Source organism: Callorhinus ursinus, unplaced genomic scaffold, assembly GCF_003265705.2.
Source record: "Callorhinus ursinus isolate GAN/ISIS: 27379988/994484 unplaced genomic scaffold, GSC_fseal_2.0 scaffold25, whole genome shotgun sequence".
NCBI lineage: Eukaryota > Metazoa > Chordata > Mammalia > Carnivora > Otariidae > Callorhinus > Callorhinus ursinus.
Window position 1 is genome coordinate 20050994 of NW_027397087.1, and position 24103 is coordinate 20075096.

General features: G+C 36.5%; 1 protein-coding gene across 3 annotated transcripts in view; it reads left to right on the top strand.

The window, feature by feature from the left end:
- The window catches only part of UNC13C (unc-13 homolog C), a 651156-nt gene that overhangs the window by 152285 nt on the left and 474768 nt on the right, over positions 1-24103 (top strand). For all 3 annotated transcript variants that reach the window (XM_073877030.1, XM_073877032.1, XM_073877031.1), the window contains 2 exons: positions 8361-8383; positions 8975-9039. In XM_073877030.1, the coding sequence (XP_073733131.1) occupies positions 8361-8383; positions 8975-9039 (88 nt within the window). The remainder of the gene's footprint in view (positions 1-8360; positions 8384-8974; positions 9040-24103) is intronic.

Genomic DNA, 24103 nt, shown 5'->3' on the forward strand with positions numbered 1-24103 from the left:
GTATGTTTAATATTAGATTAGTTATTAATATTTCATAATTTCCACTGTTTCTGTTTTTCCTCCCCAAATCATTAGGGAATGTTTATAACTTTCCAAACATAGTTTTTTGTTTGGTGGTGGTAGCTTTAAATTGCCAACCCACTGTTAATTTCTTATTTAATTGTTTAATTCCACTTTTATGGAATATGCTGAGGTTTCTTTTGTGGCCAGGAGCATCATCAATTTCTAATAGTATTTAATGTGAAAAGAATAAATGTATTTCAGTTTTCAATTTGATGTGGATTCTGAACCTACACTTCAGATAGGCTTGAGGTTTCCTTTATCCTGGGTAAATTTTTTCCATTTATGTTTCCAGGTAGATGGAAAGTTTCCTTATTGTTTCTCCACGCTCATAGTTTTTATCTCCTGCATTTATATTGTATGTGTTGACATTGGATTAATTCACTGTTTTATCCTGGTAGAAAAAGTTTTAGCTGTTACTGTTGCACAGATTCTGTGGTGTGGGCTTACCACTGAAATTCTAAGAGGAATAGTGACATTTATCTTTATTTTCAATTGTTGTATCTCTAGCCCCTAGCACAATGCTTAGCACTTAGGGGTCACTTGATCAATGCTTGCTGAGTAAAAAATTGTTCCAGTGACCCTGAGAGCAATTTTGGTTTTTATCTCACTATTAATTTTGGATTGCTACTTCATTTGTAGTGATTGGGGAGATTATGTTTGTTTTCCTTTTAAGCTTACTTTTTTTTAAGATTTATTTATTTTAGAGCATGCTAGAGTGCATGAGTGAGCACGGGGGTGGGGGAGTTGGGGGCAGAGGGAGAGAGAGAATCTTAGGCAGACTCCCTGCTGAGTACAGAGTCCATCCTGTCTCAGGGCTTGATCTCAGCAAAATAAAGCTGGGATTATGACCTGAGCAAAATCCAGAGTCGGTCGCTTAACTGACTGAGCCACCCAGGCACCCCTAAGCTTGGATATGTTTTAAAGTTTTGTAAATAATTTGAGTATAGCTGACACAAAATGTTAGATTATTTTCAGGTATACAACATATTAAAAATTGTTATCTAGTTGTGGTGCCTGGCTGGTTCAGTTGATGGAGCATGGGACTCTTGATCTCAGGTTCATGAGTTCAAGGCCCATGTTGGGCCTAGAGCTAATTAAAAAAAAAAAGAAAGAAAGAAAGAAAATTGTTACCTAGCAATTGTGCATGTGTGTAGAATTGTGATATAAGTGGGCCAGAGAGCAGAGTCTTTCTATATCATCTTATTCTGCCTTATTGTCCAGAGGACTGGCCTAGATTTTTAAAAACAAAATAAAACTCTGATCATGTTACATGTCACGGTCTTGCTTGAAAACAGTCTGTGGTTCTACATTATAATTAGAGTGTAATTTATGGAATCTATCAAGATTTTTAATCAAGAACCCCTATTCATCTACATATTATTATTTCTTATAATTCTTTACTATCACACTCCCATGTTTCAGTTCCTAATACTCTCTACTCTTTCAAGCTTCAGTGCCTTTGCAATTTTTTTCCTCTAAGAATGGCTTCATTGAACTGACAAATGCCCATTCATAAATCATTGCCCCCATGAATTGTTTACAAACCCAGTGTCCTCTCTGACTGCAGAGTTAGGAGATCTTTTCTCTATGCTCCCATATCAACTTGTTCATATCTTTCATATACCCTTACCATAGTGTATTTTTTTCTCTCAATTTTTTAAGTTAACCCCCCAGTCCATAACTGGACAAAAAAGTATATGAGCTATGAGCATTAATCTCTCACTCAGCACCCACCCCATTATATCCTGAATTACAATGGAAATGTGAGACAGGCCAAAGGATTTCCTCTGCCTTGGCAAGAGCTAATGAATATTGATAGCCTCACAAGACAATTGATAGGATTCTGTAAAAGAGCAGGTAAGGTGCTATGCAAAATATCCAACACATAGTAGGTACTCTGTAAAGGTTAATGGAAATTCAACAATCTTTTGATTACAATATAGGCTTTTCTCTGGATTATTTTCAGCTCCCATCTCATGATTTTCAGGCATAGTATACATATCTTAAAAGTCATATGTATTTTGATATGCTGGAAAATTAAGCAAACCTATTTCCAAAGTGATAGTGAACAATATCACTTAGTGGGAGATTTGTTTTATCCTTGAAGGACTAGAGAGAAAAGAAGGACATTAGAGCAAAAAAGTTTAAGGAATTCTTAAGCTAGATAGGCCTCCAGATCTCAAAATCTTTATAAACTTTCAGATCTCTTCCATCTAAATTTTCTTCAAAAAGTGTTATAGCAAGGATAAAATACCAAGAAAGGAAATACAACAACACAATTTTTACTTTTATCTTACTTTTTTATTATTATTATGTTAATCACCATACATTACATCATTAGTTTTTGATGTAGTGTTCCATGATTCATTGTTTGTGCATAACACCCAGTGCTCCATGCAGAACGTGCCTTCTTTAAAAGTCATCACCAGGCTAACCCATCCTGCCACCCCCCCCCTCTAGAACCCTCTGTTTTTCAGAGTCCATCGTCTCTCATGGTTCGTCTCCCCCTCCGATTTTCCCCCCTTCATTCTTCCCCTCCTGCTGTCTTCTTTTTTTTTTCCTTAACATATATTGCATTATTTGTTTCAGAAGTACAGATCTGTGATTCAACAGTCTTGCACAATTCGCAGCGCTCACCATAGCACATACCCTACCCAATGTCTATCACCCAGCCATCCCATCCCTCCCCCCCCCCACCACTCCAGCAACCCTCAGTTTGTTTCCTGAGATTAAGAATTCCTCATATCAGTGAGGTCATATGATACATGTCTTTCTCTGACTGACTTACTTCGCTTAGCATAATACTCTCCAGTTCCATCCATGTCGTTGCAAATGGCAAGATTTCATTCCTTTTGATGGCTGCATAATATTCCATTGTATATATATATACCGCATCTTCTTTATCCATTCATCTGTCAATGGACATCTTGGCTCTTTCCACAGTTTGGCTATTGTGGACCTTGCTGCTATTTTTACTTTTATCTTAAATTGTAAAATGATATATCTCAAATTTAGGTAGTAGGTATTAATATTTTGAGTGGTCACTGGTGAGTAAATATTTCTTGTTACACTGAAAATTATATCTAGAGAGACAAAATCATAGAATTTAGAGCTAGAGGCTTTAGATGTATGCTGGCCAAACTCTCTTATTTCACTTACATGTGAAGGAAAATTGAGTGCTCAGGAGGTCACATGTTGCCTTAAATCACATTCAAAGTTCCTTCTTGAGTATGTTCACACTGGAAACATTGATGAGTTTAATATTCAGGAGACACACTTATATTACATATATTCTTATAAGCTTAATAGTTTAAAGTTCCTATACAGTGTGATTGAATAGATAGTGATATTCACCTAGTAAATATTTTGTAAGCTTAAAAAAATTAAATAACTACTTTATGAAATTTTGAGATATTAAAAAAATGTACAGTCCCTGGAACTTCACTTTAATCCAATTATAAAGGAGATTTCACTATAAAGTAGATGGATGCATTGTGATCTTATATTAACAGCATTAAGTCACTGAACTGCAAGATGACCTTGTGCAATGATAGGACTTTTGAGACAAGGAGCATTGGGAACAGTCTTATAAGGAGCATCCAGCATGTAATTACAGAGGGTTTTTTTTTGTTTGTTTGTTTTTTGGTAATTACGGAGGTTTAATCAGAATTTGACTAAGCAAAGGAACTACATGTAGAATGAAAGGCAATTTGTCAGGGAACAAAGCCATTGTGAGCGTGTGTGTGTGTGTACTGATTATCTATATGTAGTAGGTACATGTATAATGTATATTAAACCTGTATTATATATGTAAATATGTATATACACATAAACATTTCTTACATTTTTATATAGTGTATTAAATATGTTTACTTTAATGGTCACAAATTATTGAATCAAGGTCATAGAACATAATTTTCTTGTTTTTTATTTTTATTTTTTTTTAAGATTTTATTTATCTGTCAGAAGAGCACAAGCAGGGGTAGCGGCAGGCAGAGGGAGAAGCCAGCTCCCCACTAAGCAAGGAACCCAATGTAGGACTGGATCCCAGGACCCTGGGTTCATGACCTGAGCCGAAGGCAGATGCTTAACTGGCTGAGCCACCCAGGCGTCCCTACAACATAATTTTCAACCCATATTTCTATACTTGATTATGCACGTTTTTCCAGGTTTCTTTTTGTGAATAATGAAAGTGCAGATCTTTACACGTTAATTTTTTTTTTCAGGACTTAAAATTATGTTAGTTTGCCATGACTGATAAACAAAGTACCATAAACTGAGTGACTTAGGACAACGGAAATCTGTTGTCTCACAGTTCTGGAGGCTAGATGTCTGAGATGAAGGTATGCTAAAAGGGCAGTGCACCCTCTGAGAATGTTAGGGAAAGATCTGTCCAAGCCTCTCTTCTAGCATCTGGTCAATATCCTTGGCCTGTGGCCACAGAGCTGCAATCTTTCAGATGGTGTTTTTCTTGTGTATGCATCTGTTTCCAAATATCTCCTTTTTATAAAGACACTGGTCATATTGGATTGGGAACCACCGTATTCAAGTAGGACCTTATCTTAACGATATCTGCAACAGCCCTATTCCCAAAGAAGCCTATATTCTGAGGTGCTGTGAGGACCTCAGCATGTGACTTTTGGGAGACATAATTCAATCTGTAACAAAAAATAATTTCCTTAGCATCAACTTCAAAAAATTTTTTCTCAACAAAACAGTCTGCTGCTAGATATCACTAAAAATTTTCTAAAAATTTTATTACTGTTTTCACTGTCATCAACCATGCATCAGAGTGTCCGATTAAGGACCTCTTTAACAGCCTTCAGTATTATTTTTAGTATCATTAAAATGGGATTTTTGCTAATTTTATAATCTGAAGGTATAGTTTTAATAAATTATATCATTTTCCATGCTTATTTACCACTGTTGCATTCTAATTTGCGAATTATCTGGTCACATTCTTAACCAATTTTGGAGGCTATTACGGTCATTTTTTTAGAGACCTATAAGAGTTCTTTATATACTGGACATACCAACATACGTGGTTTTAGCAAATACGTTTCATTTTCTTTGTTTTTATATACAAAAGTACTAAGTGGGCATAACAGACTTAATGAACTTTACCTCTAAACTGGAAATGTATCTTCCTCCATAGAGTTAATAAATATTCCTCCTTTCTATTTTTACTCATTTTCTCTCACTTTATATTTAATTAATACATCTGCAACTTCATGGGCTATGCGTGAGATGAGGATATAAATAAGTATTACAGATACTTGACCTATGTTCTAAGCATCATTTATTGACCAGTGTGTCTCTTTGTCTTTAATAACAATCCATCCTTCCTTATTTGTTCAATTCTTAAGTACAAGGGTTTGTTACTTGGCTAATTTTGTTGAGTTTATCTTTCAATCTATTTTGCTGGGACAGTAATATTTGGTTACTATAGATTTTTAAAATCCTCACAGACTTTCCTCATAATTCTTCTTTTAAAAGGTCATAGATGTTTTGACTTATTAATCCAGTTATACTTGAAATATTCTTAACCCTACAACAACTTGCGATTAGGATTTTAACTACTAAATCTATAAATGTGTTATAAAATAATTTATCTTCCCTACACAGGAAGATGAAATAAATTTTATTTGGATTTTTAGATAGTTCCAAAGAATGTAGCTTATTTAAGGTTGTTCACTCAATGTTGAATAAACATTTACTGGCCATCTACTATGTTTCAGAAATGGAGTAGAAATTAGAAAGAGGAGGTTAAAGGCACTTTTATCTAGGAGGACGGCAGATTAAGAAACTGACAAAAGATGAAGATTAGCCAGGAGGAATGCAGTGTGCAGTACTCATGCACACAAGCCATGAATCCCTGAGATGTTACAAGTTTCCAGGAGAGAGAGGGGTATGCTTTCACTGAGTTTTAGAGGCTGACAGACAGCTAGATGAAGAAGGGGAGCACTTGTTTTAAGAAAAGGAAACTGAAAATGTAAAAGCACACTGATTTCAAAGAGCATGCCATGAAGATGAAATGGCAAGAACTTAATTTGACCAAAGTGTAGGGTGTGAATGAGGGCTCATGAGCCTGCAGTAGACATAGATCTGTTTTCTCTCATGTGGGCACGGGGTAGCATTGGTGGGTTTTAAACAGGGAAGTGGTGTGATCTTAACTGTATTTAGAAAGGTTTCAAGGAGGACAGGATAGCAGGTCGACAAGAAAGGAGTAGGAATGAAAAAAGACTTGTTGGTAATTGATAAAAATATGTGTCAGTGGAGGAATGAATGAAACATTGAATAATGAATTAAAAAGTTGAAGTGTCTTCGATTTAGCAGTTGAAAAATAATTGACTTTGTTAAGATTACATTTACTTACTGGAATGGTTGATATAGAATCCAGTTATTAATAGGAGACAATGTCAAAGTAATGGATATTTGAAATCAGATCTCATGTCATTGTTTTTCAAGCTAGTTATTGCGAGGTTGTAGGAAATAACTGTTCTTATTTTTTTTGTTTATGTTCACTTTACTACTTATTAACCCTAACAGTTTTCCAGGTGACTTGTCTTTTGGGTTAAAGATGAAAATACAACTTTGTGTTCTGCCTTCTAACATTTATGTTGTTTATTTTTGCTTTAATTGGTCTGCTTTGCCGTATTGATCAGAATTTCAAGAAATACGTTAAAATGATGATTGTGGACATTTTTGTTTTGCTTGGAATAATGGGAATGCCCTAATACTTCACGCTTAGATTTAGGTCTCTGGAAGCGACATGTTTTTTAACATAATAAGCTCAAGATTCATCCCAGTTGATTTTAAATGTTTAAAAAGTGATTTAGAGGGTTTTGTTTTGAAATTTTATTGAACAGCTTTTTGGTACCTATTGAAACGCAGATGCGTATTGTCTGATCAGTTGATATTTCATATTAAATTAGTTATTATAGGATTTTAAATTGTGCTTGTGACAGTTTTCATGGATATATTATTCTTATTTAATGCTTAATTTTCTGTATTGTATGCAGTATCTTAAAATTTTCTATGGCCGTAAATAAGATCTTTTTTTATTGTTTGTGCTTTTTTCTAGTTTTATATTCAAAGACTTAACTCTGAGATACTGTGAAATATCTTAGAGTCGAAAATATTGCCAAGTAATTAATAAAGCCATACTTAATGAGTCGAGAAAACAAATACATTTCACATTTTTATCAATACAAGTTGTCACTGAGCTACATGACCTAGATAAACCTTTATATTGCCGGGGCTCATCCATAAAAATGAAAGGTTTTGACTCTCTGAACCCCAAGGTCATTTTAGCTCTAGCTTTCTGCCACCTTGTATTCAGAGAAGTTCCTCCAGCTTTCTACTAATAAGCAAAACTGAACTAATAAGTTTAAAAGCAATACTGCTATGTCAGGTAGAAATGGACCATGCATGAGGACCATGGCAGATTCAGACTTGAGTTTAAAAACAAAAATTAGTCCATTGTTCACCGTTGTTCATCTTGGGTCCAAGAGCAGTTGCAACTGAGAAATGTTTACTCTGTGATGTATCTTAAATTGGGCTGGAGAACTGTGGACCCCGCTCTGTTTTGTTCAATTTACCTGGAACATGGGACTTAAAGGGCAGCAGGTGAGGTTTGGGGGCCCTAGATTCGTGCCCCACTTCTGCCATTCCTTAGCTTTGTGATCTTAAGTCACTGAAGTGCTTTCAGGTATCAGTGTTCTTGTTTGTTTATTTTTTATTTGCCAAGTGGAGTATATTTGATTAATCTTTTAGCTCTTGAGTTTCCATGGCAAGCCATAAATAATCCATGCTTAATAAACATGCGTAATTTATGTAGTCACCTGGGGTTTACTTGGACATATATTCATCTCAATTGAGTCTCTGAAAAATGTTTGGAGGCCAATAAGCAAAATGTCCATGACCTTTTTGCAGAGTTGGGTCTAGATTCCAGACTCCAGAGAATTTGGTAGTTTGCCCCATGTGCTTAGTAAATGGCAGAGCCCCGGCTGGGGCTTAGGACTTCAGATTCTTCAACTGTGTTCTTTTCTTTATATGACATATTGCCTTTCATTAAACCCTACAATCACCCTTGGATACTTTTCAAGCATTCTGGCACATTTTCCAGCTCTTTAAATGATGAGGACCCTCTTCCCTTGGGGTTCAGCCTTGAAATTCTGTTTACTTATGATTTTAAGCAACGTAAAATAGTAATGCTTTGTTCATGTATACATTTAAGTGATTTCGTAAAGTACCCCTTCTAACATTTATTCCTTCTTTTCCTGATTCTCTTTCAGATAGCAGTTCTGTGGATGAAAAGGTTTTAAATCATACTTTTTCTTCTCTCCTGAGGGACCTTGTCTTTTGTACATGTTTGTTTGTGACATATTAGACCTGTTTTGGTTCCTCTGTTTTAGTTGTGAAATGTGCATGTTATCCCAGCTTCCCATTCTTCGGTTGTCCTTTAAGTGTGCCCCCGATATGCTGCATTTAAGAAGAGGGTACACCTTGCCAGCTGCGCTTACTTTAGCTTACACTTGCCAACCTAGGGGTCTGCTGCGGTCAAACTCAGCATCTGTTCTGAGGTCTGGCTAATCATGATCTCCCTGACTCATTCATGGTGTTCACTGCACCTAGCAACTTTTAAGGGCAAATCATATTGGGGAATAGGATATATTTTCCTGGACTGTGCCAGTGCTTTTATTTAAATGCTGACAGCTAATTTCAAACCGCCCCCTCCCCACAAAAACATAGTAGCTTTGACTTGGAGCTGACCCTGCTTAGCATCTGTCATACTAGGTGTTACATGTCTAGTGCAGTTGACTTGTGTCCCAAATTCATGTATATGCAGCTATGGTATGCTAAAGGCCTGTTTGTTTTTCTTTTGTTTTTTTCTTGTTTCTGATTTAAGGCTCGAATAATAAGTGGCCATGATTTGGACGCTTCCAAATTCTCTGGACTCCAGGCGATTGGTGGGTGAGTACATTCATAATCTTTTTAATTCATTCCATTCATCAGTGGTACTTGGCTGTGCTCTCACCATATGCAGCTTGAACGCAGGATGCTGCATGATGGTATAAGTAACTAGCCTTACTGTTGCTTTCTTTTTTCACAAAGTAGCTTTTAGAGATTTTTTTTGTAATAATGTCTAGTTGTGTGTGCATATATATATAATTATGCTTACATGTGTCTATATACAAAGAACAAAGGCAAAATCACCTAAATGGATTAGTTATTAAGATTATCATTCTATGCACAAATCACATAATTTTATGTAAATGAGTTAAATTAACACAATACCATCTTTTGATCTGCTTGTTTGCGGTTAATGAAATGTGCATGAATGTCTTTCTATGTCAATAAGTCAATGAATGTAAACTTCATTGTTATTTAATGGTTGGATGAAAGTATTTAAAATTTAATCATGAAATAACGTATGAAGTATATTTTGCATGTAAAATACTCAAAAAGCAAAGGATTTCATTTAATGCCCACAGTTACACATTGGTATCAATTTGTAGCCTTTTTTTGTCACTTGAATACATGTCTATGTTCCTATAGAATAAGTAGTTTTCTATTGTGTCTCTTTGCCATAAACTAGGCCATTCTAGAAACAAACAAGCACTGATTTAGTAATGACATTGTAGCAAGTATTGTTAAAATTGTTTCTTATATAATGACTGATCTGATTCTTAAAATTGCCCTGTGAGGTAAGTACTAATTTGACCTTCATTTTACAAATTAGGGAGCTGCTGTATGAAACAGTTTTAAAAAACCTTTCTCTCCATACAGCTCGTAAGTGGCCAAATCAGTATCCAAACCCAGCTAGTCTGGTTCTAGAGTCTGTGACCTTATTCAGTAGGCTATCCTGCATCTCCAACTTTGGGTTTTTTCCGTTTCTCTTTGTCATTTAATAACATGGCTTGGAAAACTTTCCACTTCATTATTTCTAAGTGATGCAAATATTTCAAGACATTTATAGAATATTTATTCATCTTCTGTTATTGGATTTTCAAGAATATTTCTAGGTGCCTGTACTGCAAATGATACTATAACAAATGTAATAGATTTTTAAAGTGAAATTGTCAACCAAAGCTTATGCACAGCATAGACATGTAGAAAGATAGATTAGTTTTATAAGTGTTGACATTTGAACACGTGTGTACAATATAAAGAGAAGCAACATTTAAATTTGTGTATTAGGGTTTTTTAGGCAAAGACATAGTTTTACATTTATGTTTATAGTACTCTCACTCTTCAAAAATCTTCTGTTAGATACATTCACATGTTACTTGCTTTAAGTTAAATGCATAAAATTTCACATTTTAAATATGGAGCTCCTGGAAAATAACATAGACCATCTTTAGTTTGATATTTTTCAAATAAAAGTTTGATTTTTGTCAAATAAGTCACATCTTCATTACATTTATGTCTATAAACTCTTCAAAGTTCTTAAATATGTGAAGAACTACTCACATCACTATTACAATGTCACAATGGTTTAAATGTATTAGGAAAACTAGCTGTGATAAAAGACCACTATGGATTATTCATAGAAAATTTAAAGGATTACTCTCTCTCCACTACTCCCTACATACTGTGTCTTTAAGTTTACTAGAAAATGAAACTTGACAAAATGGAAGTTTCTTAGGAAATAATTAGGTTGAATTCCAATTTGATTATGAAAACATGTATGTCATGATCTTGAGGACTTATCTGTGTTTATGGTCTCAGAGTTCCTGCAAATCCTCCCTGTGGCATCCAGTACTTAATAACATCTTGCTTTCCTAACTCATATCTAAACGTGAAGTTTTGTCAATGTCAAAGCAGCAGAGTTAATCTGTACCCCTGTTTTAGGTGCAAGCTGTGTAAATGGTTAGCTAAAACAGATTATCTATCTTTGCATTTTGAACAGATCCCTTCCATTTCACTTTTCCAGAAACTTCTTTTTCGAAAATTTGCCAAGAGATTTTAACATTATGATGGTAAGGGAAAGGGTGATAATTTTCAGTCATCAAGAGAATTTGCCATTATCTGAATGCTAACTTCCTCTTGAAGAACCTGAAGGGTACATTTATATTTAGCCTTCAATCCCAACCTCTTTCAGCAAGATATACTTATTTTACTTTTTCTATAAATATTTTAAAGTATGTTTTTATAGAATGAAACATTACTATAAATCTTCTAAATATTACAACTTCTATTGTCCTGGAAAACAGACTGGAGCAGACTTTCAGAATGGAATCACCGCTTTATGATGATTCTCCATCCCTCTCTCTCTCCTCTACTTTCAACATTCCTAACCAGTTTAGAGCCAGACCACATCGACCCTTTCCTCCCCCTTCTCAAGTGTCAATGAAGGAATAATCTATACACACGGAAACCAGATAATGGAGTTAACAGTGCTGCTCTGATTCATCTCTCGGCACATTTCTTGTAAGTGTTGCTAGAAAAGACGTGGCAAACTTTTCTTTTTCCCATTTATCAAAATAAAAAAAAATCAGGTAGGCTCTGGAAAAGGAATTGGGTGAGAGAAAAAGATCAGAAGAGAGGAAGAGAAAAAGCTGGAAAAATGCATGTTTCAGTGATAGCATTAGTATTTAACATTGTACTTCTCCCAGTTGTTTTACAGGAATTTGGTAACTTCTATCATATTTGTAAGCTAAGGGTCCTACCAGAAGCACACAGCAAGATATTAGAAGTACAAGAGCTTTTTGGGGGGAAACATCTGAGATAAGTGGAGAGACAGCAGAAGTAGATGAGAGAAACCTCTGGACCATAATATGGGTCTGACATCTGTGAGAGGAGAGGGGGAAGGAAGGGGAATTGGGCATAAAAAGCCTTAAACTGACACCAATGAGGCTACAGGAAAGTGCCAGACCAATAGGAAGTCCTAGATAAAAGGTTAACTGTAGAAGGGTCCCACATTGTGCATATGTGGCCAGCGCTATTACCTCCACCATTTGAGGAATGGTAAACCATTCATTCATTGGTTTGGATCAACTTGATGAGTATGGCCTTTGGAAGAATGCTGCAGTGGATCCTGGAAATGTGGTGGCTGAAGGCTGTCATCCAACTACACTTTTCTCAGAAGATTTACTCTGAGGGGTTTTGAATGACACATGCCCGTGGCTACCCAGCCTCTGATAAGTCAATTTGATGAAACTACTTTAATAAATGATAGTGAATGAAGTCACACAAGTCCCTTCTCCAAATATGAATCACTTTTTAAAATTAGAATGGCATTCCTTTGGTTCTTTGATTGTATGTAACTTAAGTTCACCCTTCACTGGACATTTATAGTCAGAGTTCCACTGGCTGCGTGATGAGGAACATTACAAGGCTTTTATATAGTGTCTTTCTAGTTTTAAGGTACTAGCCTTGTCTGCACTAGAATTCAGGGAAGTCCACAAAACCATGGTGAGAATAAGGAGAAGATGGTTGGGGAGAGGAGATTCTGATCATCTTTGTTCCATTTCTTCTCTAGTTTTCCAAGTTCTCTTCAGGGTAACTCTCTTGGAACCAAGTTCCTCAAGCCTATGTGTTTATTTCCTGTTGTGGTTCTCAACCAGGCTATAGCTGCTTTCCTAATCCAAGGAATCTGGGGGTGACTTTGCAACCACTACTAGGATTATCGAACTTTGGCAGGAAATGGGTGATGTTGAGAGAGGTGAGAAAAAGCGATTGTTGAAGGGCAGGGCGCTAAGAGATTGCCGGATAGAAAAAGAGAAGCTTCCGTTTTGACCTCACTCTCAAATAGGTACAACTGTGAGCACACACACACACACAAGTGTGTGTATTTGTATGTGCATATGTGTATATATACATAGATCAAAAACTTTGCTGACATTTTCAAGGTGGTTTGATTATTTCCATGAATGACTAATATGATGAACATGAACAAGCAATTATCAGCCAAAGTTCTGAATAATTCCTTTGCTTTTAAATTTACCTTGGTTAAAATAGTAATTTTTTTTTGTTACTGTTATAAAGCCTGAGTTAGGTTATACGATATGTGGATATAGGTGGTTTAATATACTTCTGATACTTGTCATGCTTCTGACATTGCTTTTGTATTTCTCTAAAGTTGAAAAGGTTATATACTATCCTCATGCCCTACGTCCTCCTCCTGGTTTTGACCTTCATGTTTGGTCAATGCCTTAAATCATTTAAGATGGCAGCTAAGGTTGTTCTTACTCTCCAGAAGCTCTTAACTCCTTTTTTCTCAAAGCAGCCTCCTCTTGGGTAGCCGAAAATTTTTTGTTTCATTTTTTCCTACCTAGTCTATAAATGAGATTCTCCCTTATGCCCTCATTTAACTTCCCTACTTTCAAGAAAAGGCCCAGAAATTCTCCTAAGTCTAAACAGTGGCTGTTTCCACCTCTATAATCCCATCCTTGGGTCAGTGGTTCATGCTACACAAATATATCAGCATGCTCTGAACCAAGGGTGCCAAGTATTAAGAAAATGACAGCCCCCATGTAAGTTTGCTATAGTCACAGTGGCAGGTTACTCTTCGGAGAGAAATGGAAACCTTTGTCTTTCTTGTACTTTTCAGTTAGTTTTTTATGTACGAGTTCCTTTCCCTTCAAGGGATTCAGTATAGAAGTTCACTATAGATTTAGGTAAAAATGAATTCAAATTAGAGCTTATTAATATAAGAGCTAACAGATGCAGACAGCTCTGCATTCCTAATTCATTATTGGATTGCAATTCAAATCACCGTGCCCATAATTTTTCAACTTATTTTTATTCATATTGCCATTAATCTAGTTTTAATCCTCAATACCTTTTACCTAGGTGAATGCAAAATGATCTGCCTTCGTTAATTTCTCCGCATTAAGCTCAATCTATACACTGTTAAAGATTAATCTCCTTAACGCACAGTCATTTCTACTTAAATGTGTTTAATGGTTCCTCATTTCTGCAATGTAATCTTTCTATATGGCTTTGAATATCTTGATTTCTATTTCTTCTTGATTTCTATTTCTCTTTAAAAGGAATTATCTCCCTTTTCTGTTCCCATTTGTGTCAATCCTATGGTACATATGAATTTAAGTTGCTTAAACTAACAAAAATTTAATCTTCCAACCTGATTTTAAACTCTTTAAAGGCCTAGAGTTGGCTTTTCACTTAGATTTTCCTCCATAAAGCTTATGAGAGTGCCTTGCCCATATGAGGACCTCACTTATAAATTAATCTTGCTTTGGATTTGGCAGTCTCTTAGATGAGTTAGAATTATTTCTTAAAAGATTCAGGTCCACTGCATTTTAGGAAAAAAATAAACCTGAAGCAATCATGGATTCATGATAAGACATACATGAGAAGTACTGGGAGTATTAAAAACAGCTGGTCCCACCCCTTCCCCCAAATTCAGTGTTGCTAAATCCCTAAAAGAAAAAAAAAAATCAAGGGACTTTTCTCCCACTAGATTTAACCCCAGTTGATCAGAAGGCCACTTTGCTTTTGATCTTGAATCCCTGTTTCTCTACTTGGGAGAAACTTGTGAAGTTTGGGTAGAATGAATCCATAAAAATATTACTCTAATTATGCTCAGATATAAATTTTGCCCTTTTATTCTCCCATCTGAAAACCTTAGCACCTTAGAACACCCTAGATATAAATTCACACTGTATTAAAGATTTTCTTTAATCAGTTCCATTATTAGTCCAAGAAGGAGACCTTTTATAATTAATAATTGGATGACCCTTGTCACCTTGCTCTTTGTAAAAGTAATAAAGGGAGTTGTCTTGCTTAATCCATTAAAGGTTGAATAAAACCTGGCCTCTCTTAGCGAATGTCAGATGCAGTCATGCCGCAGGGTAGTTAGATCAGCAAGGAAAAGAATCTCAGGCGAAGCTAGGGGAAGTCCCAACCCTACCGTAGACTCTCCATAGTACCAGGCCCACTAGTCCCCAGCACTCTGCCTGTAGTCCTACTGGGCAGACACATTATATCCTATAGACCAAGGTTTGGCCTAGACAAAGAACCTCTTAACTGGGAAAGCTGACAGCAAAAAGGTCACCAACTTTCTAAAACCCATGTATTAAGAACTGGTTGCTAAGCTGCCATTAGCTTCCTATGCCTCCTCTCCCCTCACTACCTGTCCCCAAAAATGCTTATCTAATTCTGGCTTGCTACTGGCAATCAGTTCTCTAATTCAGGATCAGCTGAATGCTCCAAGGCTTTCTTGGAAATTACTCAGGAAGCACTTGATAACTTCTTTATTTAGAAAATCATGGGGTCATTAGAGTGTATCTTGATACTAGCCACAGGGGCTTGCCTAATTCCTTCAATGTGTGGACCTACAAGACCCCAGGACCACAACCATGACCTCTTCGGGAACCATGGAAAATATATCTTTGGCATGGGATCTATGGAAGTAAGATCAAAGTCACTAACATCTAAATCAGCCTTATAAACTGTTTGTGGAGTGGATTATAAACCATTTCCTTTAGGCATATTGTTTTTCAACACAGACAGTGGCAAAAAACTTATAGTACTCAGTAAGTAATCAAAGGACTAAGAAAATGAAGCTATTAAGCTCAAGCAACTAATAGCTTACAGGTGACAATGTTAAAGATTGACACCTTTTCATCATCTCCTATTCAGGCCTGAGATTGTAGCTTAACATTCTTTCTTACTCAGTAATAGACAATAAACACAGAAGAGACATGTGAGTATTACCCACTGTCAACCCAGGGATATTGTATAAGACCATCCCCCAGCTCCAATCCCCAGTGATACTGTTGAACAGGTTCTTCCAGCTTTACACATCCATAAGAAACCTAATTTCTACCATCATAGAAGCCTTTTTCTGTGCTTAGATGGCCGGCCATAGAAAATTCTTCCAAATCCATTTTTTTTTTTAATTTCATTACTTAATACTTAAGGATAAAATCTTTAGGATCATCCTGGGTTGCAGGCAAGGGCAAGCCGAAATTTTACTCATTGTATAAAGGCCACTCTTTTATTCTTAGAGATAGGTTTGTGTTTTAGATTCAGAGAATGTACAAGACCCCTCTTCTGTATCAACCCAAGATTCAAATAATGTCTTCATTTCAGGGAAGGAAACCACAGCCACCATCAACTCTGACAACTTCCCTTTAGCTAGTTCCTTGCACTGGAGCCTTCCTTAATTGTGCACAGCACTGGTTGGCTCTTCAGAAAGGGCTTGCTTTTCCTTTAATTTTCAGGTGACAGCCAGTTGAAACTACACCCAGCAAGGAGTCTGCCTTCCCTTAGTTTCTGAAATCACTACCTCCACTTCATAGTACTTGAGACATACTTGAAAGGAATCCCAAATCATGTTTTCCAAAGATTAGTATTTGAGGTCACCTCAGTTTTAGTGATAGAAGTTGTATCCTACACCCAGCCCCTGAAGCCACATGTTTTCTTAATTGGAAAAGTAAGGCAACCAGCATAAGCTTAAGTGTGGTGCTACTTCTACCTTCTCACCTTCGCGAAGCTTACTCAAGTTTTCTTTCACTGCTCTGGGCCCCATCTGAAAAGAAAAACAAAACAAAACAAAACAAAACAAAATAAAACAAAAAACCCATCTCTCAAGCTAGTGCTTATCATAATTTCTTTAGGTTCTGAACATCATGGGAGGACCCATGTAATGAATCGAGCAGCTACTGAGGACAATCCAGTCTCAGAAAAATAAACTTCCTAGTTAAGATACTTGAGGAGAGCATATTTGTTGGGGAGGGGGGAGGGGAAAGGGTTTTAAAGAAGCACGTTTTTCTAAAGCCTTCTCTGTGTTCAGTTTGCTTATTGAACATATGCGTGTTATTTCCTGTTTTTTAAAACATCTTTAATTATGACATCTAAATCTGACTTGGCTTAAATTTATTAGGAAATCAATGAATCTTTTGGGATACCATATAGAATCACCACACAGAATAGAGTTTAATCCTCTAAGGCTTTCCAGGTAGTTGATATGTTTGAGGAGTAGCAAATTAAAATCACTTTATAAGGAAAATATTTAAGTAGTCAGTCTTTTAAAATAATGCCAGTTCAGTAACTATGGAAAATATGTTACACTGAGCAGAATAATCACTTATGTTTGAAAAGTCAGATTACTTGTGTCATCACCAGTTTTAGTCAAAAAATATTGAAAATAACCCTATTAAATAAGATGGCAATTATGAGTATCATGGTTCCTAAGCCTGCTGGTTCTTTCCAAAATGCAATTGATATGGCTATTGAGTACACCTAACACATAAAACATCTTAGGAAAAGAGGAGCACTGAACTTGATTATTGTTTTTACCAATAAAGCATATATCAAGTCTGTTTTTAAGTATCTTTTGATAAATGAATACCATATTCCATAAAGGTAAATAATGTTTCCTCTTATAGGCAGACTATAGTACAATAGAACAATAAAATAATCACTGCCAGCAAAATAGTATTTTTCCATAACCTTGTAATTTTACTGAAAGTAATAGGTTTTAACGGGGCACCTGGGTGGCTCAGTTGGTTAAGCATCTGACTCTTTATTTTAGCTCAGGTCATGATCTCACGGTAATGAGATCGAGGCTTGTGACGGGCTTGCACTGGGTGTGAAGCCTGCATAAGATTCTCTCTCCTCCCTCCCTCTGCTCCAACCTCCCCTCAACCCCACCCACTTGTGTGGCGCCTCTAAAAAAAAAAAAGTAATAGGTTTGTTTAATCCGTAATTCTTAATTAAACACAGAACAGCTTCCTGTCAGAACCATGCCACAATTCTGTTATAGAGTTTCAGTCTTCCTTAGCATTTAGGAACAGTATGAAGTATAGAATAAAAAGAAACATTTTCAATGTCATTTTTTTTAGTAATAATTATTTTATTATAACAGAGCAATTATGCCATATATAGCAACAATTACAGTACCTGCATTAAAATAGTCATCATATTGTCGGAAATTTCTGACAGAAAAGACAAGATATTCTCCCACTTAAGTTTTAGTTATTCCACTATTTGTTACATTGACTATTTTTTTAAATTTTTATTGTTATGTTAATCACCATATATTACATCATTTGTTTTGGTGTAGTGTTCCATGATTCATTGTTTGTTCATAACACCCAGTGCTCCACGCAGAATGTGCCCTCTTTAATACCCATCATCAGGCTAACCCATCCCCCTACCCTCCTCCCCTCTAGAACCCTCAGTTTGTTTTTCAGAGTCCATCATCTCTCCTGGTTCGTCTCCCCCTCTGACTTACTCCCGTTCATTCTTCCTCTCCTGCTATCTTCTTCTTTTTCTTTTTTCTTAACATATGTTGCGTTATTTGTTTCAGAAGTACAGATCTGTGATTCAACAGTCTTGCACAATTCACAGCGCTCACCGTAGCACATACCCTCCCCAATGTCTATCACCCAGCCACCCCATCCCTCCCACCCCCCAACCACTCCAGTAACCCTCAGTTTGTTCCTGAGATTAAGAATTCCTCATATCAGTGAGGTCATATGATACATGTCTTTCTCTGATTGACTTATTGCACTAAGCATAACACCCTCCAGTTCAATGTCATTTTAAAAATGGGATACTATCTCAAATTTATAATTATAAAGACATAAAAACTAATACCTTTTGAAAGTTAGAATATGACAGGCCCACATCCAAGCATTATTTGCGCATTACCTCCTTTGATTCTCATCACAGTGTTTTGAGGTAAATGTTACAACCATTCCATTGTTCAGGTAACAAAAATGTGACTTAGAGACCTTAAATATGGTCACAGTCAAACAGTGGCTAAGTGTCAGAGCCGAGGTCTGAACTGGGTCTACCTGACTCCAGAGCTTGGCTGCTTCACTATTAGGCCAAATCAATTAATTTGCAAATGTATTATGCTTATTTCTGGTTTAGTTTTTTCTTTTAATATTGTATTTTCAACTTAATGTTTCATTATGCATTGGTCTTATAAGATTTCTAAGTAGGTATATCAATTAAATATTGTATATGTATTCCTACCTAAATTCCAGAAAGGCATTTGCTAAGCATTTTCATAATAACCCCTAAAAAAAAAAAACCACCTACATGAATTAATAATGGATTGAATGATTAGACCCAAAGTATAATTTGTGAATAATTTTGCACTGGGGAGGCTCTTATGGAATGCTTCAGGAATCGCCTGTAGGCAGATTATTTTTAATTGAATGAGATGGAAACATAAAGGATCTGATTGTAGCCTTTGGGGGTAACATAAGGCTGGGCAAAATAACTTGTGTGTTAGATGATGTTAGATAATTTATCTTTTGGATAAATTAATATCCAAAAGATCTTAGCATACTACAATAATCTGAATCTAACAAGAAGTATAAATGGTATACCAGTCAGGATGAGCTAGGTTACAATACAGTAACATCTACCGAATTTCTGCATATTAATCAAGTAAAGGTTTATTTGTCACTCATGCTACAGTTTTGATGTGTATAAATTACAGAGGAGGAGGTGGCACTTTCCTCTTCATGGTTGTTTGGGGTACCGGGCTGGCAGAGCTTTTCTCCAACACATGCTTTCATGATTGCACTGCAGAGAAACGAGAATTTGGCAAACAGGGCTCAAACCCTTAAAACTTAACACATAGATGTGATGTACCTCCCTTCCACTTATATTGCAATGGAAAAAGCAAATAACAGGGCAGTAACTAGGCTTAAAGGGAAGGTTGAAGTGCAATAATTACACCATGTGTCTGAGAGGAGAAAAGAGCTGGAATGTTCTTCGAGTCTGTAGAAGAGAGGAAAATGTTTAATGTCAACACATGGAAAGATTGAAATATTCATCGCATCTGGTGACGGATCAAGTAAGATTGTGGCGATAGTGGGTGGTCTGGCAAGGGAAACCGGCCTTAGGGTGCACCGAGTGCCGGGCCTGGAGTAGGGGCAAGAAGCTCTCCTGCTGATAGAGCCTTGCTGCTTCTCATGGCCTCTGTACTTGGTTCAGGGAATAACAGTTGAACAGATGTAGACAGATCAGACAGGCAGACCAAAAAGGGATCTCAAATCAGAGCATAGGAAAAGCCACCAGAGAATGGGGGATGCTGAATCTGGAAAAGAGAAGGTGCACCTGAGAGTAGGTTAGAGGTCTTCAAATATTGAAGAGAGTAGGTGTGGAAAAGGGATTAAATTGTCCTGAGCTTCCCACAGGGCGAAATATAGTAGGCAAACTTCTGCTTAGTATGAGGAGAAGTTTCCAAAGTGAGAGCTGCCTTTGTGAAAACTAGGTTCCCCATTTCTAGAGCTATTTAAATAGCTTGTGTGATGACTTGTTAGAAATGTTGCAAAGGGAAATTTAAATATCAGATGCTTGAGTGTTTAAAGCTTCTTCCAATCTGAAGATTCTATTACATCTTATACTAATATTATATCCTAATATGATCACTGTAACCACCCTGAAACTCAGTGGCTTAAAACAATGACTCTACAGATCTTGTCTGCATTCACTTACACATGTATGGTCAGCTGGATAGGGGCTACTTCTCACATGTCTGTGGGTGTCTGGCTATTGTATGGGAAACAGGAGATTGGACTATGTGCTGCTCGTTGTCTGGCTGACCAGGCCAAGTTTGTTTGTATGGCAGTGACAAGAATCTAAGGAAACAAGTAAAAGCATGCAAGGCCACTTGAAGCCAAGGTTGAAACTGACAACCATCATTTTAGCTACATTTTATTGTCCAAAGCAAGTCATAAATCTATATTCAGGGAACATGGACATAGACCCTGACTCTTCATGGGAGGAGTAAAGAACCAAGGCCATTTTTTTATGATCAACTATAAGCTTGTGTGCCTACAATTAAATGTTCTTCAAAATTACCTATTTCTCATAATTTGAATATAGAACGTTAGTTCATATCTTTACCTCCATTTATAATATGGCATCCTCTGTATATGGAATAATAAAAAAATAGCAGTTGCTATAAAAGCATCAGAATCTCATTTTGGATATTTACCCAATTAGCTACAGTACAGGGTGATTTACTTGCTAAAGTGGATAAAGTGCTCTGAAAATTTAAGAAAGGAAGATATTCCTGATTTGGAGTTACCAAGGCAGACCTTATGGAGAAGAGGACATTGAATTTAATTTTGAAGTTTGGATAGAATTTTGATATTTGCATATGGAAAAGAAAAGGCAGAGCAAGAAGCAGTATAAAAACTTGAATAGTTTCACAGGCAAGAAAATATATCGGAGAATAATGTGTCAGAGTATATCAAGGAGAGCAATGGAAGGTATATTTGGACAAGTAAGCTGAAACTTTGAATTCCTGAAGGTATTAAATATATTAATCTTTTGAATGATATATCTATAATTTTGAATACCTATATCTTGTGAAAATGATTCAGGTGTTCTGGGAACATAGTGGTTGAACAATAACCACTGGAAAATGACAGTGAGAAGAAAGAAGCTGTGAATTTCTCTTCAAAAGACAGTATACTTTTCGTTAACTAGAGCAGAGTCATCTGCCAAAAGTACAAGAAACTTAATTTTTAGGTAGACATTAGTCTCCATAAGCAAGTGCACTCAGGCATAACAGACATCTCTTTCGCTTTGAGTACTTCTCCATAACTCTGTCAACGATGATAAACGTCACTGTAACTCTTGCTCATTATCTTGATGTTCAGACTCTAAAGTCGCAGGTAGGAAAGGCCAAAGCAAAAGACTGGTAGAAGCCATCATTGCCAAGAACAATCTGAATATAAATTTTCTCATTTAAGAGGACACCATCTGCCTCATAATCTTTACATATAAAGATCCCTTCAGGAAGCAATACTTGAAGTAGTTGTTCCAGAGTCAAAGTGACAACTACAGAAATTCATGTTTTCGAAGATTCCCCAAGTTTTGCAATAAGATACATTTATTTTTTATCAAGTATGGGAAGTATCAAAGCTATAAAGTAAATGAAACCGTGGGTTGGCATACAACAGAGTACCTTATCTGGATCTGAGCTGAGATTCAGATTTGTCCAATGTGGTGAGATCTGTGAAAACTCTTTTGCAGTGTATATATTTATGTGCCTCCAGTTTATGCAGAATCTGAAGAGAGTACTTGGACAATATCACAATTGGGGTTTAGATTAAGACCCATTTTATGAAAGACTGGGTTAGCACTCATGAAACTGATGGGCCAGAGAATTCAGGAAGGACAGTGGAGTTCCTGTGAGAAGTCTTATCATAAGGGAACAAAGAACCTGGTATGGCAATTCAGACTCAGCGGGAAGACCTTGAACATGAGGGGAAATAAATTCCGGTTACTGTGTGTGTATTTGTATTGTGTTGTATAGTTAACTTTTAAGGAGAAACAAAAAGCTATGTGATGTTGAGCTGTCTCTTTGGGAAATAGTTCTGAAATCCCCCCCTTGCCAACTGGGTGCAAACAATTCAAAGGGTACAAATTAGAAATAAAACACTAAGTGAGGGCAGATAATATCTTCACTTCTTCCATTTGGTCGGTGGGACCTAAAGAGGGGACTATTCTGCATCATCTCTGAGGAAAAGACAGACCGACAATGTGTTATAATGGCAAATATACAGAATTTGGAATTAGAAGGCCTAGTTTTAAGTCAGCTCCATCATTTATTAGCTGGGAGAGCTTGGGCAAGTCATTTAACCTCATTTGAAATATGGATTATAATCATAATTAGCTCACAGGATCATTTAGAGCATCTCATCGTTTGTACTTAGCACACATAAATATAACAGTCTTATGATACATTATAGAAAAAGTAAAAGCTTTGCTCATGGTGGCCAGTGGTAGGTTTTCCTGTGATTGAGGGGTTTTACAGGACACAAGACCTTCCATACTAAAACTAGGAAAATCCTTAGCAAACCAGGATTAGTTGGCCACCTGAGAGGGTCTAGGGGACTCTAACTGCTCCAGATGGCCACTGAGAAGGTTTCTCTGGGATGATTAGTACTCTTGTAACACGTGTAGCTCATATACGCTCTTGTTTAGAGATTTAAATTAGGCAATATACATCCATCTAGGAAGCTCTACTTTGGGCTTCTGCCTGAGAAAATGCATAGTTTCAAGCTTGAAAAAGTAATCACCTATACCAGTTTCCTGCTTGGCATATTTCATTAGGCTTGATTATTTGCCTCTTGAAAGCCTATCTGAAAGAAAGCAAAGTAGAACCCATCTCCAGAAAGACAAAGGAACCTGGAAGAGAGAGGCCTTAAGAGATAGAGTGAAGAGTCCATTTCTGAGTTGAACAGTGAGGAGAAACTTGAGTAGAACAGAAATCTTGACTCTTGGAGGAAGCCACAGTAAATACAACTAGCAGGACTGTCTCATTTAAAAAAAAAAAAATGATGTTTGAAGACAGCAGATATTGACAAACCTCTCCCCTTTCATTGTGTCTCGAAGTGTAGTTTTCTGCTTTTGTTAGCTAGATATTTATCTCAACTGAGGTAACACTTTTCCTTGCTATAATTGCAAGCTGGGGCATGGGTAGGGTTTATTTCACTTTTGGCAGGAAAGGCCAAATTCTTGGAGTCAAAGCTGAAAACCGATCTTACCACTGCTTAGAAACTTGTCACTTCCTGCATCACACCATTAAACATCTCCCTAATGGCAGTGTGTCTTCTGCTTCATCCATTTCATGTTCACTGTTGAGCGGGCTCCAGTACAACTGTCTGGTAGACATGCTGATATAATAATTGCCAAGTTTCTCTAGCATCCCAATTCTATTGAGACCACTGGACCAGGCAGAATGAACACAGTAAAAATCTGACACACAAACCATATATATATATGTATATGTATATATACATATATATATACATATACATATATATATATACACATATGTCAATGTATTTGAAGAGAGAGGGAAAACTAAAGGAACAGAACTGTAAAATTATTTCAAAGTCAGGTCAACACATTTACTGAGGCACACCATGTGCAAAGGCACTGTTTATTCCATGGCTCTTTCTGATTAGAGGATGCAGAAGCATGAGGCCATCTCTCTCTTTGTGCATGTTGTATTGTGTTGAGAAGATCTTTGAGGGGACAAGACAGGCAGGTGAATTAAAAGAGATCATAGGAAACAAGAAAA